This window comes from Primulina huaijiensis, chromosome 15 (assembly GCF_012295235.1).
Source record: "Primulina huaijiensis isolate GDHJ02 chromosome 15, ASM1229523v2, whole genome shotgun sequence".
NCBI classification, from domain to species: Eukaryota; Viridiplantae; Streptophyta; class Magnoliopsida; order Lamiales; family Gesneriaceae; genus Primulina; species Primulina huaijiensis.
The window spans coordinates 18,913,282-18,935,252 of record NC_133320.1 but is presented as its reverse complement, the minus strand read 5'-3'; the positions used below and the strand labels follow the sequence as shown (position 1 = coordinate 18,935,252).

The following is a 21,971-nucleotide window of genomic DNA, read 5'->3' as shown; positions in this document are numbered from 1 at the left end:
TTTCATTTTTTTTTACGTAGAATTAAAGTTTATTTTATTTACTATTTCTATCGAATTATATAACATATTGACGATAAAATTCATGCATGGTAACTCAAAATAAGTTGATTGTTTGGAACAACATGCATGAACCCTATTCTTTGTGCTCGAATTTGTGAACTTCAATTTCCTTTTATNTTTTAAAAAATAAGTAATCATGAACTCACATCAATTCATATAGTGAAACAAACTGAAACCGATTAATAAAAATCGAAATCGAATTGTGTCCAAATAATTCAATTCAATTCCGATCTATTAGAAATAGATTATGATTTTTTAAATTATGGATGATATTAAATTATAAACAAGAAATTGATATATTTTTCTAACACCGTCTACTCGATTAACATTTCTTAATTTTCCAAGAGATGCCGGCTGTAATTTGTAGTTCGTGGGGTTCATAAAATGGTCCTTTTTGTTGATATTTTATACTAGTCAAGTGGAATTTACTTTGTACATCATCATCATCATCATCATCATCATCATCATCATCATCATCATCATCATCATCATTATTATTATTATTATTATTATTATTATTATTATTATTATTATTATTATTATTATTATTATTATTATAGTCCATAATTAAGGCCTTGAGCCCAAAATGTTCCGGCTTATTGTTAAGCCTATAACTCTACTAAAACACCTAAAATAGAAGGTGATATTCCCCATTTCTCATTTGGTTATTCAAGCTTCCTTTTATCTTTGGACTCTCTTCGAGTAGTCGTTGACTTGAGCGTCATAAAGTATAAGTCGGACACTCTTATCGCTTCTAATGTTTGTTTGTGACGCAATTAACAAGCCTCGAAGTTAACTATTTTGATTTGTTGCAATGTCAATAGCGGATCATTCTGAGCTACACCTGCAGTATTTCTCCCCCTATGATGTGGTCAAATGTTAGTATTTGGATCATCAACATATATGTCAACTTGCATAAAAATGTGAGGGATTCATATGATTTAATGTTATTGGAATAGGAGAGAAATACTCCCGGTGTAACATAGATTAACCTTATTTGGACTTTTGGTATGGTTTTTTTTAGAAATATGGTACCCAGCTCTAGCTCCCTAGCTATCCATAGAACTTTTGTTGTGGCTTTTTTCAGATAATTTATTGGTAACACTTGGATTCTCTATTCTAGGTTATTTTTTTGAGTTGATAGTAATTATTTGGTACATTGTCATGACTAATCAAGGATATACAATTTATTTTGGAATAGTTAGATGTGTCAATTGACAAGAATTCGAGTTAACTATTAGGTAAAACAATTTTTTAAAAGACCCCAATGTATGCAGTTTTTTAAATTTAAAAAAAAAAAACCAATACATAGGAGAGAGCTATTTTTTTAAACAAAACACACAATAAATCTATTGGGAATAATTTTCTCTTTTTAGGCCCGGGCCGGCCTTGTAAATTGGTAGGGATAAAAAATTTAAATCCGGTTTTCTATCAGATCAAGCTGATATATAACTATGAAAATTATATCGCTTATGTATACGTATAAAACGATTTTTGTATCTAATTTTTTCGTCATTTAACTACAAAAACTCGTGACCCCGAGCACAACAAAAGGTAAAAACAACAGAAAATAATGTATCTTTGAGTCCAAGTCCACGCAAATCGCGACCGAACGGACAATCGACTCTTATACAGAGGCGTATGGATAGTATGGGCTGAGCCCAACCAAGATTTTGGTTTTTATTTATATATAGCCATAAGCTCATCCATTAAAAAAAAAAGAGAGAAAGTAAAAAACTCTCACAGCTTCAGAACGTGGAAATTGGAATTCTCCTCTCAATTCTCAACCCTCCTTTGGTCCTTCCTACGCCACACCCCCTTTTGCCCCTTGTTCTCTCTTTTTCTCAATTTTCTCCTTCTTTCCTATACTCTTTTTACCCATCATTTTCAAATATTTCACTATATAAAATAATATACTCTAAATTAAATGCATATCGTTATAATATAGATTCTAAAAATGATACACATTGAAAATACTGCTTTGCTTTTTGTCTTCTATCGATTCTCGATAAAAGAATATTTGATACGAAACAAAAGCAAACGGACCACAAAGCATCCTCACGATAACAGTTGTTTCGGTAGGCTGAAATAAACTATGTGAAAATTATTATTTCTTAACTTTGTGTATAAAACTATTTACATTCAATGAATTTTAACAATTTAGTGTAAGTTTAAAAAAGAGATGATGAACAATTTAAATTTTTTTAAGGGAAAATAATTTAAATTGTTCATTAATTTGTCCAATTTCGGTTTTCGGTTTCAAAGTTTGATTTCGATACACGAACTTTTAATTCTTGATTATTTTGTTCTAATTGCTGACGTGATATCGGACAAGTCAACATTTTTTGATGCACATCATCATTTTTCGATTTTATGTCATACTTTTTTAGTGTCATGTCAGCACTCCAACAAAATATAACTGAAAGTAAAAAAAAAATACTAATTCGAAAACTAAACTTTCAAAACTTAGTAGACAAAAACTTTAAATAATGAAAGTCAATAAATTTGTTATTTTATCTTGTTTTAATATAACATTTTCTCATGTTCGATATGTATATCACATGTGATATGGCCTCATAAAGAATACCCTAAATAATGATACATCAATTTGTGCAAGTGTGAAGGTTGACATTCCATTTTATGGTATGAATGAACATATTCCTAGAAAATTTGCAACAAAATGCACCACTTTATTCAAGGAAATGGATAAAGGGATAAAGTTTTGGATAGACAACTTGGCCAAGGGTTGACAAAAAAATTTGAAGATGAGAATCTAAAAATGAAATTCAAAAATGTTGGCAATATATATATAAATAGAGATCATGATTCCAATGAAAATTCATCACCATGAAATATATCTGGCTTCAGGAAGAGAGGGTTTACATGAGGAAAAATACTCAGAGTTTTGTTTAGTAGCCAAGAATGACTTGCCTGTTATCTCGTGAAAATAATATTCGAAATATTATACATATAGATAGATAGAAGCATTCTTTTGAAGAGGCTATTGCATGGTTTTGCAGGTGAGTCTGATTGGTTACTTCACGAGTCTTTCTTTCTCATGCTAGTCCTCTTCTTCCCTAAAAAAGAAGATATCAAGAGGGAAAATGAATTTTTAAAACTGGTTGATATTTCTGTATAATCTGGTGAATTCGATATGAGCGACTCGGGCTTGGTCATGTTTCTCATCTCATGGATAGAATGCGATCAGGTATTTGTTTTTAGTGCAGTGATATTTACATTATATCTTTTATTAATCATACTCCAGTTTTACTTTTAATATTTTTAATACAAAAAACACTATTGAGTTAAGCGTGCATGTATAAAAGTATTACTGAAATGAGTAATCTTGTGAGAAGTTTTCGTCAAGCTGCTGACGTTGTGTCGTTTGATGTGGTTGGCTAGGTGAATAGTAAAATAGTGATGTCAGATCTTAACGGGTATTAATATTTCTTCTGGGAACAAGGCTGATGGTAGAGTTATGGTAAGGCTGATCTCTAAAGGATATGAGACAACACTAGAAGATAGACACGCATCTCCCCGGAATCATAGGTCTAACAGTCCGATCCATTAGTACCTAAATAGGTGCACTTTGTTCTGCCACATATATAAAGAAATAAAGTTACGCCTTGGCCAACAACGATAGCTTTTGGCCTAGTGGTAAATGTTTGATCTTAACCATTGGTATCAGAGCGATGTCATATGTTCAGTCTCCCAAGAAGCATTTCGCCTTGACTAACAGCAATATCTTTTGGCCTAGTTGTAAACGATTGATCTTAACAATTGGTATCAGAGTGATGTCATAAGTTCAAATCTCCCAAGAAGCATTTCGCCTTGACTACCAGCAATATTTTTTGACCTAGTGATAAACGATTGATCTTTAACCATTGGTATCAGAGTGATGTCATAAGTTCAAGTCTCCCAAGAAGTAGGGGTGGAAATGTTGTGTTAAGCGTATATGAGTGAAAGAGGGGCCGTACAAGAGTGATACTCTATCTTAACGGGTAAAATTGTCTTTGTCGGTGACATGACCGACGATAGATAAAAGGTAAGACTGATCTTTAAAAGATATGAGACAGCACTTGCAGCTAGCAGATATACAAGCATCTCCCCAGATCAATGTTCCTAATTGTCCGATTCATTGGCACCCAAGTAAGTGCACTCTGCGCTGTCATAAATATAAGGAAATAAAGTTGCGCTTTAACTAACAACTGTAGTTTTTGACTTAGTGATAAGCGCTTGATCCTAACAAACACCATTAATTACTCCTTTAGTCTTAAAATGGTAATGATATTTCAAATCTTTGAGAAATTTTATTTTAACAAAAAAATTTATTTAAAACAATTTTTGAGATTCATTCAAGAAAAACAAGAAAGAAAGGGAAAATCGTAATAAAAAATAATAAACTACTTGTTGGTTTTTTAGTATTTAAACAAAATCGAATCTTCAAAATTTTCATGTAAGGTGGCTTTCTTGTTTAATATTATATAAACTAAAATCAAATTACTAGTTTAAGCAAAAATCTATATAAGATTAATAAACTAAAATCAAAACTAGTTTAAGAAAAAATCTATATCAATTAAAAAAATTTATTTTAGTGAAACAATATCATAAATTTTAAATATCTATTGTAAATTTTAATTTTGATAAAGACACTTGATTATTATTTTTTATGATCAAAGTTAGTAATTGATTGTAGTTATCTATTTATAGTATATACAATTGGTGTTCCAATAATTTTAAAAAATAATTTTTAAACTGCTAGACTAAAATATAACTAAGGAGATTAGTAAAATATGGAATGTAAATAACATTATTTTTGTTTTTACAATAATAATATCCATTATCTCAATTCAAAATTTTCTGATTATTTTAAAAAATAATACCAAAATGTCATTTCATTTATTTAATTTTTTTTATATATTCATTAAAAAAATCAAAGAGATAATTAGTCTCACAACTAGGGATGTAAATGAATCAAATCGTTTGTGAGTTATTCACAACTCGATTCGATAAAAGCTCGTTTAATGAAACTCGTTAAAATAAACAAACCAAGCTCAAACTTTATAATATTCGGCTCGTGAATATGTTCGTTGGTAAGTTTTTGAGTCATCTCTTAGATGAAAAACTAATAGTTTTGTTATTTGATTTATTGATTTTATATATTATTTATGAAATATATAAGAAAAATCTATTAATTTTATTTATTATAATAAATGTACAAATTTTAATAATAATGTTATATTTTTCTCTAAATATATAATTTACTTTTTAATTATTTTAATTGAAATTTAAATATATAATTCATATTTATTAAGTTCGTTTAGGCTCGATAAAAGCTTGAATAAGCTCTGAGCCATGAATACATTCGTTATATAAAGCTCGAACTCAGCTCGATTATAAACGAATCAAGCTCAAACAACATCCACACACGACATTTTTTGTGGTGATATCCGACGTTTGTTGTGAAACAAGGAAACATTAATGGTTGAATATTTAATTTTTTTTTAAATTATTTGCATTGATTGATGTATACATCTATCTACCACCTAAAAATTCTTGAGAATTAATATGATTTCGACGCAAAATAGTAGCATTTTTCAGGAAAATTGTATATTTCGTCCTTATTGAGAGCCCGATTGGTTAAATAAGCTCATGGGTTAAAAGCATTTTTTTAAAAAAAAATTCTTTTCTAAAAAATTGTAGTGTTTGGTTACAAAAATTGTTTTTAAAAAATCACTTAAAAAAGTTTTTATTTAAGTTTTTACTTAAATAAACAAAAACTTTTTTTATATTTATGGCTTTTTAGTTTTTACTTCTAATTCTTTTTAAAAATTTAAAACAATCGTAATTTTTAGCATATATCCAACCGAAAAAACCGTTCCTCTTTTTTTTTTTTTTTTTTTTTTTTTAATAAAAACACTTAAAAAATTTGGATTTATTTAAAGGTTTTTTAAGGTACAACTTCTGTATCCAAACCTACTCTAAATATCGAAAAACATATGAAGAGCACACCCAAGGCTTCAATTTCAAGGATCATTGGAAACATACCTAAACAATTTATATATATTTGCTTAGTTATGAAGATAATTTTCAAATGAAATTCATCATAAATTTATGATTTAATTACCATATAGTTTTAGAAGCAAAAAAATTATTTTTTTTAGTGTATTTGAAACGTTCACTACTCGTTTTACTTAAAAAATACTAGAAATTTTTTTTTCTCCTTCATCTTGAGAATTCGAAAATATATCTATATATGCTTTAAAATACCTTGACACCATTTTTGAAATAAACAATCAACTCACATTTAAAAATCCAAAGAAAAATAGTTTAAAGCATCAAATCATCCAACATTTTACCAAGCCTAACAAACATTATTTGAAAATTATTGCTCATATTATAACCTCTCAAAAATCTCTCAAAACATAAACAAATAGTCATAAAAATATCTTTAACATAACTTGAAATCATAAATCATAAACTAGTGCGGAAAACTAGCGTTGGTCCTCGGGTTATGTGCACCTTCAGTCCAGCAAAGTCAACCATCAAGACCTCCATTATCATTTTCATAATCACATGCATCAATCACACCTAGTGAGTCTAAAGACTCAACACACCATAATCTTGATAACAAGTAATACATATACATATCACATACAACATTGAAAATACTTGTACTTAAAATATCATTTTCATGAAGATGCACAAACTTTTAACATAAACATTAACATAAACATTTTCATGATGCATAAACTTTAAACATAAAAATTTTCATAAACGTTTTCATAAACATTTTCATATCAACATGAACATATTCATATTCATCGTAAACATATTCATAATCATATCCATATTTATATCCATATTCATATCAACATAATCATATTCATATTCATATTCATATTCATATTCGTTTTCATATCAACATATTCATATTCATCGTAAGCATATTAATATTCATGTTCGTTGAATTCAGATCGACAATTCACGTATTCGTATTGGGCGATGGATCCATCTACATGTAACCACAATACTAGTCGGCTGGGACATCAGCGACACTCTCACCTGTCAACTGAGCCTTGGTCTACGTATTAACATATCATCGTATTAGTATCAATGGAAATACGATCGTCAAGCTTCCCACTAGGACCTTATCCCTCACGATATTTCCAACATATCATCGTATTAGTCATAATTACTTCACTTTCTTCAATGTTTCGTATTTTCACCACTTTATAAAAATTAAACATGCATATAACGTTTTTCTTTTAAACTAAGCATGCAACATATCTTTTAATGTTATCGTTTCGCCGTAAAAACCCATAAACTTTTAAAATAAACGTTTTAACATCATAAAAATTCATAAACGTTTAAAATAAACATTTTAATATATAAAGATCCATAAACATTTTAAAATAAACGTTTTAACATATAAAGATCTATAAACATTTTAAAATATTAAATCATAAAAATCCATAAACATAAACATTTAACATATTAAATCCATAAAAAAAATTAAAATAAATATTTTAACATATAAAAATTTATAAACATATAAAATAATCATATTAGCATATAAAACAGCATTCAGGACACTAACATGACGTTTACTAATTTTCGAGTGCAAAATTACCGTTTTACCCCTAGACGTAAAATTTCACGTTTTTGACATTTTCTTAATTTCATTGACTCTAACATGTCTTAAATAATTATTTAAACTTACACGAATTTTCTCATATTTTTATTTGGCATAAATCGATGACTTTTAAATTAATATTTAAATATAACGTATTAATCTCGAATTAAACCAAACTTTAATATAAAATTTCCATATTTAACACTTATACTTTTAATAATTATTTGGCCCTATGAACCATGACTCGACTCCCGTGAGCCATGTTTCGAATTATTTGTTGATTAAAAACCCTAACTTGACCCCTACATGTTAACCTCGAGCCATCTCCATTTTTTATCAAGCCATGCTCGGACCATCTCGAACCGACCACTGCCCAACCCCTTTAGGAACCCTCCTGGACCCTTAGAACCATTGGACTCTACCCCAGTCCCAAAAACCGAAGCCACAACTCCAATGCATGAAGTGGCCGAGAACCCACCTAGACTACCCTTGAGCCATGTTAATTTTTTCTCGAGCCAAGCTCTAACCATCATGAGCCAATCTCGAGCCAGACCCCCTATGGATCCTACTGGACCCTTAGCACCCTTAGGAACATACCATAAGCTCGAACCGAAGCCACACCAGCAGGTGCAAGCAGCGGTCGAGAATCTCACTTGACATGGACTCTACGTTTCTGTTACTAGGACCTAACCAACCGAACCAGACCTTGAACCAGCCCCTTGTGCACCTTCTTAGGACCCTAAGGACCTAACCTAGCCCAACCCAAAGCCCCTTAAACCCTGGGCAAGCTGCACCTGCGTGATGCCTCTCTTTGGCTCTGGCCCCAGCCCCTTGACTCGGGTCCTAGCCTGGCTAAGACTCTTTCCCTGACCCCTCACGGACCCTAGCTAAGCCCTGGTCTAGACAAGCCAAGCCCTGCACCAAGTTTCCCCCTTAACCGAGCCCCCAAAACACAATCACATGATTCGGTTTCCAGCTTCTGTTATTTGTGTTGTGTAGCATATTGTGCATCTTAGGACTATATATTTCGTGTGGAACATGACCCTTGATCACTCCTAATCATGGCAGCCCCTTCTAACACATAAAAACATGATTTTTTGATCCACAACATGCTTTGAAAATTCACCTTTGATGCATAAACGAAATTATTTGAAAGCTTCACTTATTTTTCATGCAATTCATATATAAACAAACACTATGGTGTCATGGATGAGTAAAGGAAAGAATATGGTGTGCTTTTGCGCATTTAACGCACGAATAAACATTGACGAATCGAAGAACGATGACGAACGATCTTGGCTTGAATTTTCATAGCAATTATCGATGCTTTTCCTTGTTGTTTTCCTTGGTGCCGTGAGTTTTTGGAGAGAAAAGGAGTCCTTGTAAAATATTGGGGTGAGGGGCGTGGGATATATGGCATTGGGATAGGGTTTTGTGCTTAAATAATAAATAAAATACTAACCAACTACTAATCACTAGCTAGCTTAGGCCCATTAACAAGGTTACTTAGGCCCATTAGTGCTTAATTAAAATCTTTTGTTTAATAAAGTTTGTGACTTTATTAGTCGGATTGCCAAAACGTTCGTATTTTTGTTGAAAAACCAACACCGATAAAATTTACGTCCCGACGTATAAAATCACCTCAAAACTCCTTATTTTCAAAAATAAGAAAAAGCATCAACCATATTTTAAATAATTAAAAACAATTATTAAATAAAAATATTTTCCATTTTTCAGCCCTCGGCCTCCATTCCTCGATCGCAACTCGAATAAACTTTAAAAATACATTTTAATGCAACCATGCAGAAAAGTATATTTTAAACATGCCAACATGCACAACATATTTAATCCATGCAATTAAAACAATTAGTTGAAATACACAAGGAATTTAATATCATGCATGTATGTGGTTCGCGTGGAGCTTCAAATTTTCGGGACGTTATAGTATTAGTGGTACAATAAATTTTTTTTTGAGATGAATGATACGATAAAGTTGAACAAATGTTTTCAGCAAAAATATTATTATTTTTATAAATTTAGCAAAATTTACAAAAATAATAAATGGCCAGCTAAACTACAAGTTGGAGATGGAAGTACTCAGTGGTCGACGTCTCCTTATGATGAGACTCATATCCATACAACGCCGAGTGCAGTTGACGAGACCGGTAGATTCACTAGAACTGAACTTGCTGCCAGGAGTGCTGGTTATGCATTTGATAACGAAATATTTCGCTGATCATAGCTCTTTCTTTTTGTTTCTGTCAAGATTCAACATCAGAACAAAATCTTACTATTAAAGTCTCCATCGCCATACAAAATGTTAATGAATAACATGCATGTAAAGTTGTCATGTTTGCCCTTTCGCTGCCACGAGGTCGTCGTAGGAACATTGGAAAGTACATCAATTGATCAAAGATGGTGAATCTCGAGTCTATTTCCCGCTCCATCCATCAAAGAAAGAAGAGCTACAATGAGATTAGCTATTTATATTGAGAAATTTTCATTAGAATGTGTAATAATAAAATTGGTTGTAAAATATTTATTTTGGTTAATGTATTTTATTTGATGTTAAATAATATGTAACTCTAAAGTAAGTTTTGAAGAAATTTGATTCCAATTTGGGTTAACATATGTACCTTCAATTGAAAATTTTTCAAATGTTTAATTGATTATAACCCAAAACTTTATTAATAGTATATTTCAATTTTGAGAGGGTTGTGAAAATTTCGATATATAACAAAGATATGCTTTGTGATTCAATAAAATGTAAATAAAATTAAAAAATATATTTAATATCTTGTGTTCATCAAATAATCTATTTAAATGATATTAATTTTTATTTACATATTAAAAAAAATTCCAAAAATTTCAATTTATATTAACTTTTAAAAAATATTTGCGCCGTGACCGTTCCGTGAAATGTCATGAGAAGTGGAATGGTGACCTCCCGCGACGGTCTTCGCGACCGCGATTGCGAACCATGGTTGTATGTTACTGTAGAGGTTTTGAGATATTCGTCCCCTCACATGTATGGCTTATCGTTTTCTAATAAAAGCATGTCTATGCAAAGTTATTTTAAAAAAATGTGATTAGTGATATTTAACAGCCAACATTTCACACACAACGTCACTAGATTTCTCATTCGTTATATTTTCTCTGTCTCCAGGTGAATCACACAGGTTTTCATTCGTATATAACTGATTCGATGCCTATTTTGAATGATTATTCGCCCTCCATCTAAATCCATGAAATGAATCTATTGGAATTTATGGCAGAAGATCTCCATTGTAAAATGGGTAAGATGTAGTAGTATGTCCCACACCTTAATTACTAGGATGATATAACTTTTGTGGGGCGAAGCCGAATAATAACTAAATGCATGCGAATATGTAACTCATCGTGCAAAGATTCACTTGCATAGACATCCACCCAGTGGGATTGGGACATGATAGAATGGTACAAGGCCCGATCTTAGTGGCATCGTCGATGTGGGGTGTCCGACTAGATGTGTACCGAGGATGTCCTGGGATGAGAAGTGCCAGCAAGGAAATGAATGGCAGCAATAAATGCATTAAAGATGGTATATGCAAATTTGACAAATGAAGCATTAAGACAAAAAAACTCGTTTTCACCCGGACGACGAGCTCTATAAATAGAGCTCCCTCGTCTCATTCAGAAATCATTTCATTCTCGAGTTCTTTTCTCATATCAATACATTTTTATTTAAGTTTTTGTTTTATAATATTTGTGAGGTGTTTGTTTTCCTGTATTAAGATAGCGTATGTTCAATTTGGAAATATATTTATAATATTTGTGAGGTATTTTTTTCTCATGTATTAAGAGAGCATGTGTTCAATTTGGAAATATAGTTAGTTGTTATATACTATAAAATATTATAGTGAAATTCTTTTCATCTTGCCCGTGATTTTTACTCTAATAATTTTTAGATGTTTTTCACGTAAACTCGGTATTTAATTTTATTATTTATTTTCATGTTTATATCTCAAGTTACCGCCCTTAGGACCAAGAAGTGGTATCTGAGCATTGGTTCAAAATTTCTTAAAATTCTGAGTTTGTTTTGTTGTTGCATCCTAGTCTGATCTTTCACATCAGAAAAGAAATTTTTTTAATTTTTTTAAGGCGAGATTATTTTATCTAGTCTACTAAATTGTTGTCGACACAATGACGGACATGTATGAGATAACAAAGTTCAATAAGAACAATTTTATGCTGTGAAAAATAAAGACATAAGCAGTTTTAATAAAGAAGAATTTCTTGGGGACTATTAGAGATAGACCGAGGGAAATGGCTGTTGATGGAAAATATAATGAAATAAATGATAAGAGAGTGGCAGTAAAGGGCACTTCAAGAAAGAGTGTACGAGTATCGTGAAGGGTTCTCAAGGAAATGAGACCAGTACTTCAGGCCGTGGTGAAATATTATTCAATAAAGTAACAACAGCTGCAGAAGGTGGACTCCAATTTTGGGATACATGGATTATGGATTCAGGAGCGACGTGAGACATGACATCTCGGGGAGAATGGTTCAATCAGTATGAACCAGTCTCATGAGGATCTGTGTTCATGAGAAATGATCATGCCTTGGAATAGCTGGTGTCGGTACTATTAAAATAAAAATATTTTATGGCACCATTTGTACTATACAGGAGGTATGATATGTGAAGGGGCTGCAAAGAATCTTTTGTCTTTGAGGCAATTGGACGATATCGGGTGCAAAATCAGTATCGAGAACTTGATCGTGAAAATTGTGAAAGGTGCGCTAGTGGTTATGAAGGTGGAAAATGTTGCTGCAAATCTGTATGCACTTTTGGGAGAAACACACAAAGAGTCAGAACTAGCGGTTGCATTGATTGGTTCATGAGAAGAATTAACAGTTTTATGACATAGAAAGCTCGGACATATGTCAGAATCAGGGTTGATGCAAGAAATTTGATTCCTATATCATGAGAGAACTTAGTTTGCAGGTTAAACAAATCTCTGTACAGTCTCAAACAGGCGCCGAGGTGTTGGAACAAGAGAATTGATTCTTATATCATGAATTTTGGATATAACAGACTGAGTGCAGACCCGTGTACATATTCAAGAGGTCTGGTGATGATTATATCATTTTGCTGTTATATGTGGATGATATGTTGACAGCAGACCCCAACAAATATCAGTTCCAAGAATTGAAGGGATAATTGGCTAGGAAATTTGATATGAAGGACTTGAGACAAGCAAACAAGATTCTAAAGATCCAAATTCACCGAAACATAAGTAACAGAAATATTTGATTTACCCAGAACAATTATTTGAAGAAACTCTTGCAATGAAGCAGAAAAGATGGAGATGTCTCGAGTACCATGTGCATCAACAGTGGGAAGTTTGATGTTCGCCATGATCTGTACAATATCAGGCATTGCACAAGCAGTGGGAACAGTTACTCGGTATGTGGCGAATCCTGATTAAGAGCGTTGGAGTACGGTTAAGAAGATCCTTAGATACATTAAGGGCACCTCAAATGCTGCATTATGTCATGGAGGATCGGATTTTACACTCAGGGTCTATGTCGATTCAGATTTTGCAGGTGATCCTCATAAGAGAAAATTTACGGCTGGTTATGTGTTTATACTTGCAGAGGGAGCAGTAAGCTGGGTTTCAAAACTGCAAACAGTTGTGGCGTCATCTACAACGGAGGAAGAATATATGACAGCTAATCAATCTTGCAATGAGGCAATATGAATTAAAATTTTATTGGAGGAGATCAGACACAAACAAGATAAGGTTTATTTGTTTTGTGACAGTCAGAGTGTCTTGCACATCATAAAGAATCCAACCTTTCATTCTAGGACTAAACACATTGGAGTTCAGTTTTACTTTGTACGATAGCAAAGGAAGGAAGTGTAGATATGCAAAATATTCATACAAAGGATAACATAGCTGAAGTTCTGACCAAGCTTGTGAATACTGATAAGTTTGATTGGTATAGATCCTCAAGTAGCCTAGCGAAAACCTAAACAACATGTAATGACAAGATTGAAAAGATGTGTGAGGATATGTTTGATTCTAAATCAAATATCCAAGTGAGAGAAATGTCAGCAAAGAAATGAATGGAAGCAGAAAATACATTAAATGCATTAAAGATGATCAATGAAAATTTGACAAATGAAGCATTCAGACGGGATGAAGTTTCACATGGACGATGAGTTCTATAAATAAATCTCCCTCATTTAATTCAGAAATCATCTCATTCTCAAATTTTTCTCTTATCTCAATATATTCTTATTTAAGTGTGTTGATATATAATATTTGTGATGTATTTTGTTATCTTGTATTAAGAGATTGTATGTTCTCTTTGGAACACAGTGAGTAGTTGTATAACATAAAATATTATACTGGAATTATTCTCATTTTGCTCGTGGTTTTTACCATAATAATTTTTGGGGTTTCCACGTAAATTTCAATATCCAATTTTATTTTTTATTTTCATATTTATATCTCAAGCTGCTGCACCTGGAACCAACAAGAAAGAGCAGGATGAGAACATTTTGATGCGATTCTTCAAACACCAAAAGCAAACGCACTCAAAAACAGAGTCACGCCCTCGATTCGATGAAATAAAGAACGTTGGGTTGCCAAGGTCTTTTTGGAACAAGTAAAGGTTTGTGATATTCACATCTAAGCTACGAAAAACTTAGCAACAAATATTCACGAAGATAAACAGCTGATCTTAAACGAACCTTCAAAGAACTCGTATTTGACAATCCGGTTTAAGAACAATCGGCAAATGCCACAAAAGTTAAATCTTTTAATAAGTTTGATTTTGTGTGTACAAAAAAAATCTTTGAAAATTTTGAGAGAAAACTCACAAAGTATATTCAATCTTCAATTATTTGTTCAGTAATGTTTAACAATGTTTTTATAAGGAAAAATATAACAAAAATCATAATCTAGGGTTTCCATTTTCAAATCTGCACTCTGGCGCTGGGGCGTGGAGGTCTCGCAGACGGGCACGCAGGACGTACACTAGGGCAGCTTGTTTCAGCCAGCTGGGCACGAGGCACGTCGGGGCGGGTATTATTACCTGCTAGGGCGTGCTGCCCTCGGCCCTGGTGCGCTGGGGTGCGTCCTGGCTGCCTCTTGGGGTCAATTCGCACTCAAATGCTTTGTTTCTCGATACGTCTTCATGGAATGCTTCATTGAACTCCTTCAAGTGTTGGAATGCACTGATTCTTCATCTTTAATCATCAAGAAGCTTGTACAATTGAGACAACAGACATGTCTGTATCTCCTTCCAAGATTTAGCACGTCATTCCTGGTCAGATTCGTATCATACTCCTCTTCTTCAAAAAGATTTGTCCTCAAATCTTTATTGTATGCACAAAAACGAAGCAAGTTAGCAATAAAAAGAATTATATTATCAAAATTCTTACCTTTCAACTCTAGTCTGTAGGCGATGTCGTCCACTTGCTCCATCACTGCTTGGAACCATAACTTCATTGTTGCTTTCACTATGTAATTATCAACTTCACCATACACCAAATAACAAACGACACTAAATGAAAATAACAAAATCTCATTAAGCATCATGAAAATCAAATTATTCTCCTTCTTAGACCTAGTTAACAACACAAAAATTTTCATACAAATGTACGACATTTGCTCACCAGGAATAAGACACAATTCATTCATGATATAAGGATTTAGCCTAAAAGTCATTTTTCTATGTGCGATGCATGTTTCACAACCCCGCTTAACATATCGCTTCATATGCAATCAACACATATATTCATGTAATATGTCAATTATCAAACCACTACAATACGCCTCACTATCACGTAATTCATGCAATGTATATAAAATGAAAAATTTATTATCTTTAAACATATATTCATCATGAACAAAGAAATTATCATATTCAATCATGCAAGTTTCACAAGTATCACAAAACAAATAATAATCATGAAACTTGGATATACCTCTCATTCCATCCATGCAATCTTTTAACACGTCACAAGATTTCAAAACTTATGCATACAATTCATTGCTACTACTAAGTCTTATCCACGTGACAAATCAAGATTACCAACAACCAAGCTTACCATATAAAACTTTTCACGGCACTCACATCTGTAAAGATTAAACACGATAGTAAAACTTAAATCATATCCCTTAAATATCACATTGGTAACCCTGTCTCCAAACTCTTGAAAACAAAACAATGCAGAATGATGGTAAGGAAGCAAGTCATACATCATGGTCGTTTTGTTGCAACTAACCTTACTTCATCTCGATTGCTTCTGAATTCATATGGGTCAACAACACATGGCATTCTCCCACCATCAACACTTGTTTGCCTCCTGATCATGATGTCTCCAGAATCCTGCAAAGAAGAACTAACAATTCTCGGGATTGAACCGGCTATATCATCACAATGAGAATAAATCTTTTTGTACAAAGGTATTTTAAGGGGTTTATGCAAAAACAATTAACTCTCGATCTCACCATATTTTGCCATCAATTCATTTTTCTTTTCTTTTTCTTTGACCTCTTTTTCTTTTCTTTGATATCAGTTTTTCCATCAAAATTTTTTCTTTCTATGCTCATCTCACTTTTTTGCTCACTCTTTCTTTCTGTCATTTTAAATTCTTTTTCACTCACTTCAAGATATTTCAATTGACCCTCAAGAACCACCTTTGGATTCAATTGTACAAGAGATATACTTTTTTCTCAACACATTCATAATCCAAAATTACACCATGTCTACTCTTTTCCTCCATAGTAGACAATTTAAGCACTTATTCCCTACCTAAGAATTCATTCTCCACAGATCATCATTCAACGACATTTGAATCATCAGCTAGTGGACTACCATCATCAGTAACTACAACCTCAACTTCATATTCAAGTTCAACTACAAGCTCAACCTCAACTTGAGATTTAACCTCAACTGACGAATCTACTACTGCCACCTCCCTACATGAAAACCATGTAATGTCATGTCCTATCTCTAGACATCAACAACATATAATATCAAAAGTACGAGAAATTGACGTTTTAGTCGTACCTTGATAGTAATTTTTAGGAACTTCATGTTTCGACTCAATCATTGGCCTATCCACGATTTTCTCATTCCTGTGGGACCGCCAAGTGGATGCCAACGAATCCTCATACAAGCCACATTTATCTTTTCTATCAACTCCCCTATCGTAGTGATTAGGAACAAATCGTTTCCTCGTTACCCTTTTCATTTCATCCCACTTTCTTATAGGGTCCACATTGAATCTCTTCCTATCCCGCACTAACTTAACCCACCAAGTAATAGCATAGTCGGTAAACTCGCTACAAATTCGTTTGACCTACATTGTTTTCATATAATCCCGGCTCTCAAATACACACTCCATCCTCTCCTCCCACTCAAGGTATGCCTTTGGATCGGCTCTCCCACTGAAAAATGGAACTGTCATCTTTGTGCCACTCATTCTATGCTCTCCTCGACTTCTACGTTTAGGACTCTCACCACGTCGCCTATCATCATCCCGACTCAAGTATGACACTCAATTCACATCAACTCCTCTCGTTATCATATCCCCACCAACTTTCCTATACTTATCGCATAAAGGCTTAAATTCCTCATCGTCTTCGTCTCTACCCACATTCTTAGGCTTAGACCTGCTCCCACTAGTATTAACCTCAAGCCTATCCACTCTCTCGCATAATGGCGCCAACTCAGCCCTCATCATCCTTATTATATCACCTAACAACGACTCCATTGGGACATTGAAAATATTTGGTTCGATTCATCTCCTGCCTCCTTTTCCATTTTTCTTTCGGACATTGTACCTGCAAGAAACGTTAGTAAAATAAATAAATAAAATTCGTCACCGAAATTCTCACGGTCACTCCAAAGAAAATTTACTCGACTCTTTTTTTTTTCTGACTTCAAATACTCACTAGTAACTCTAAAGAAATAACTCTCACACTCAAGTATTTTAACTCGAATTTGAGAGTGCTCTCGAAGGTGCGCTTAAGCTTTATATTTGTATATATCAAACCTTTATATTCAACTCGTAGACACTCGTAACTATCTCGCTTGGATTGCGCAATGCCAAGAAATTTGGAATAATTTTTTATTGTGAGAGACACTTGAATATGGCTCACAATAAAGACAATAACAAAATTTAATGCTAAATAATAGCACAAAAGTTTCAATTTTTGTTTTTTTTTTGGATTTGCAAAAGAGAGATTTGTGCAACTCGAAAAACGAAGAACGACTCGCAAAATTTCGAGATTACGAAACGACAAGAATTGATAGAATCACGTAGATCTGAAAACAAAACGATATAACAACGCAGATCTGATAATTAAAAAAGAGATACTTACTTGAATCAAACGGAACCAAAAGCTCTGATACCAAATGATGTGATTCTTCAAACAAAAAGAAAAAGCAAACGCGCTAAAAAACGGAGTCATACCCTTGATTCGATGAAATAAACAAAGTTGGGTTGTCCCGATCTTTTTGAAAGAAGTAAAGGTTTGTGATATTCACCTCTAAGCTACGAAAAACATAGCAACAAATATTCACGAAGATAAACAACTGATATCAAACGAACCTTCAAAGAACTCATCTTTGACAATCCGAGTGAAGAACAATCGACAAACGCCACAAAAATTATATCTTTGATAAGTTTGATTTTTGTGTGTACAAAACAAAGCTTTGAAAAGTTTGAGAGAAAACTTACAAAAGTATATTCTTAATCTTCAATTATTTGTTCAATAATGTTTTACAATCTGTTTATATGGAAAAATACAACAAAAATCGTGATCCAGGGTTTTCAACTTCAAATCTGCACTGCGGCGTGCTGGGTCGGCTTGTTTCAGCCGTTGAGGTGCAAGACGTGCTGAGGCTGGATTATTACCCACTAGGGCACGTTGCCCTCGGCCCTGGCGCGTCTTGGCTACCTCCCAGGGTCATTTCGCACTCAAATAATTTGTTGTTCGATATGTCTTCATGGAATACTTCATTGAACTCCTTCAAGCTTTTTCGAATGCGCTTGATTATTCATCTTTAATCATCATCAAGCTTGTACAATCGAGACAACACACATGCGTGTATCTCCTCCCAAGATTTAGCACGTCATCATGTCCGGTCAGATTCGTATCGCATTTCATGTTCAAAGTAGGTGATTGTAATATATATCCTATCTCACATTGGAATGCTAGGACAATATGCATGGGTTTATAAGGGTAAAGAATTGGCTATTTTAAGAGTTAGATTGATTAGTTATTTTCTCAAAACGAAGACGGATGTGAAATAGACACGGGCCAAACTCAATGAGCACAAGAAGCCATTGGTCGTGGGGGCCTGACATAATAAAACAAGAAAAATAGCACTCTTTTCTTAGTTAGTAAGGAAAATAATAACAAATAAATTATTGGTTAAATTACTAATACTCAAATTTTTGTGAATAAATATTAGTTATGCCACAAATTTTATGACCAACCATGCATTGAGAATTTTCAAACATTTTCACTTAGCAAAATATTTGCAGCTGTTCATCCTCCGGAAGAACAGCATATTCCTCCACAAATTTCTGAGTTACAATTTGACCCACAAATATTATTCCTTCGATCTTCTCATCAGATGAGATTCTAAATAGTCCTGAAAAATTCTCACGAACTTGGCTATATCGTTTTCGCGATTATTCAAGAACATAAGAAATATTTTTTTGGTAAAATATACATTTAATTATTTTCATTTTCTTGCATTCCCCATGTGTTATGTTCTTTGCCCTAAAATTTTTTGTACCGAATAGGTTGGCGTGCATGCTCTAAACTTCATGTGTACCTAATAATGGGGTGTGGTGTTTCGCGGATTGATGGTAACGGGCTAGCGATTCCGGTCAAGCTCCGGCCGCTCTTCCTTAGCCGGTTAGAGGAGATCTCAAAAAGTAGGCATGGTCGTCCCCTCAAAGATCCCACACCTTCGAAGAAAGAGTTGCTCTTGCATGAAAAGGACGACGACGATGATGACGATATCTTGAAAACCGCACCCTCATCTCCTAAGGATACCGTCGCCGATGGCACAAAGATCGAGGATACGAAGAGGATCGGGCACGGAACTGAGGCTGGCGTCGTCGCGAGCCTAGGTAAAAAAGATGGCAATGAACATGAGGTGAGTAGAGAATGTAGCACGAAAGGAAATTGCAAAGATGTCATGAAAGAGAGAATGGCAGAAAACATGGAGGCTGAGGAGAAGGATAGGCTAGACAACATGTTGACAGATACCGAAAACGAGGATGACGATGATGGCGATGAGAGAATGATCGGCCAGCAGATCGACGACGATGCCTTTCCAGGTTCACCGAGTTTTCGAGTATATTTCAATGAAAACGAAGAAGACGACCACCATGATAGTGGTGAGAAACCATATCCATCTCATATGAGTTGTATCCAATATTGTTCGATATATAAGAATATTGATTTTGCTTAGTATTTTTTATCATAAATCCAGGGAACCATGAGGTCTTGAAGGATACACCTTCAAATGACGATACACCTTCATCAAAGGTATATTTATGACACTAGCATCGAAGAAATCTTATTTAATGAACAAATTAATCTCTACATTTACACCATTTTTTTCAAATATCAATAATCCATAGTCTTTGGCAAGCAGGAATCATCTGAAAAACAAAAGGCGAAGAGAGGAAAGAAAAGGAGGAGCTTTAAGTTGCCTAAAGGAGGACAAGTCAAGAATCTATTGAATGTTAAATCATGCTACATGCCATCTCACTCCGCTTCCCACGACCGCGCCCATCTTCTCCTCGCGCCAAAGGCGACTACTTGAACCTTACTGGATCGCGCGAGGCCAGTCAGGGGCGGAGCCATGATTTCGTACAAGGGATACTAGACGGGGATAGTCTGAAACGAATCAATGGACTTCGATGACCCATATTTTTCCCTTTTTTGGTTCGCTATTTGATCAACCTCCGAGCCTAACTCGAAAAAAGTGGTATAAGAATTGTTGAATAGATCACAGCAGAAATTACTAAACATTGCCTATGTAGCCTATGATTTTGTGTACTTTAGCTCTTTTCTTGTGATATAAATAGTTCATTGTCTTTCTTTCGAATTACATGTGGGCTAGTTTGTCTATTAATTAAGTCAATTTCACGTTCGTTGGAAGCAATTCAGTTACGCTTCACTTTTTGTAATTTGTAAACTTCATAATGGATTAACTATAATTATTGGATTATTGTATTCATCTTAATTGCTTTAATTGTAGGCAAAAACTTGTGTGAAACGGTCTCACGGGTCGTATTTTGTGAGACGGGTTTCTTATTTGGGTCATCATGAAAAAGTATTACTTTTTATATATGCTAAGATCAGTACTTTTTATTGTGAATATCGATAGGGTTGACCCGTCTCATAGATAGAGATTCGTGAGACCGTCTCACAAGAGACATACTCTTAATTGTTTCATTAATTTCATAGTTGTATTGTTTGGTTAAACTTGGTTTTTAGTTTGAGGAGAGTTTGTTACAACGGGGTCTCCAACGCGAAACATCGACCCAAAGTTGGCACCTTGTTGCCGGTCGTCCCTAGATAGGTTAAACTTGTCTTAAACAATTTATAACCTTTTAGAGCTTTTATGGTCTTTTAACAATTGGTTAACTTTATATTTTGTTTAAAAATTATGTGTACGAGTTATATAACAGTCGATGAACTATTATATTTTATTTAACTAGAAACGTGTACCTACGTTGCACGTCGAACCAGATCGATATGAAATTAAATTAGTTAATTCGATAAATGAAAACGATGATTGCATATCTTACTAACAATGTTAACCATTTATTTTATACGTCTCTTTAGACAAATACTTTAATTTTAGGCTTACATATTTTTCTCCGCAATACGTACGTATACACACACACACACACATATATATATATATATATACAAATTTTTAGTATTATCGATTATACTAAACACCTAGTATAATAGATCTACCATGATTACACTTTTGGTATGATACAAAGACTTGCCTCTACCAACTCCTATCTTATTACCTGAAAAAAAAAATTCATAAAATGTGATAGGTTCATAATCAAACATATACATAATTAGACAAATTATAAGCATAACACAAAAAAATAAGTCATTTATCAACACATATTAGAATGTTACAAGTTAAATTTTATACTTATTCAAATGACACAAGCATCTATTCCACGAATTCAATAGTGATACGAATCACACACACACAATAT

At 33.5% G+C, this 21,971-nt stretch overlaps 1 protein-coding gene across 2 annotated transcripts; it reads left to right on the top strand.

The window, feature by feature from the left end:
• Positions 1 to 2,925: 2,925 nt before the first annotated feature.
• LOC140960236 (uncharacterized) lies at positions 2,926 to 20,830 on the top strand. 2 transcript variants are annotated; one of them, XM_073418427.1, is made up of 4 exons: positions 2,926 to 3,268; positions 19,512 to 20,114; positions 20,210 to 20,265; positions 20,375 to 20,830. In XM_073418427.1, exons 1-4 carry the CDS (start codon positions 3,250 to 3,252, stop codon positions 20,543 to 20,545), a joined length of 849 nt encoding a protein of 282 aa, XP_073274528.1. In that variant the 5' UTR covers positions 2,926 to 3,249; the 3' UTR covers positions 20,546 to 20,830. The 2 variants fall into 2 exon arrangements, with proteins under 2 accessions (XP_073274528.1, XP_073274529.1); XM_073418428.1 differs by lacking the exon at positions 2,926 to 3,268 and adding an exon at positions 19,215 to 19,427.
• Positions 20,831 to 21,971: the final 1,141 nt, after the last annotated feature.

Coding starts and splice junctions, on each gene's coding strand:
- LOC140960236 (XM_073418427.1), top strand. Junction 20,115..20,209: donor AGACGACCACCATGATAGTG/GTGAGAAACCAT, acceptor TCATAAATCCAG/GGAACCATGAGGTCTTGAAG. Junction 20,266..20,374: donor ACGATACACCTTCATCAAAG/GTATATTTATGA, acceptor TTTGGCAAGCAG/GAATCATCTGAAAAACAAAA.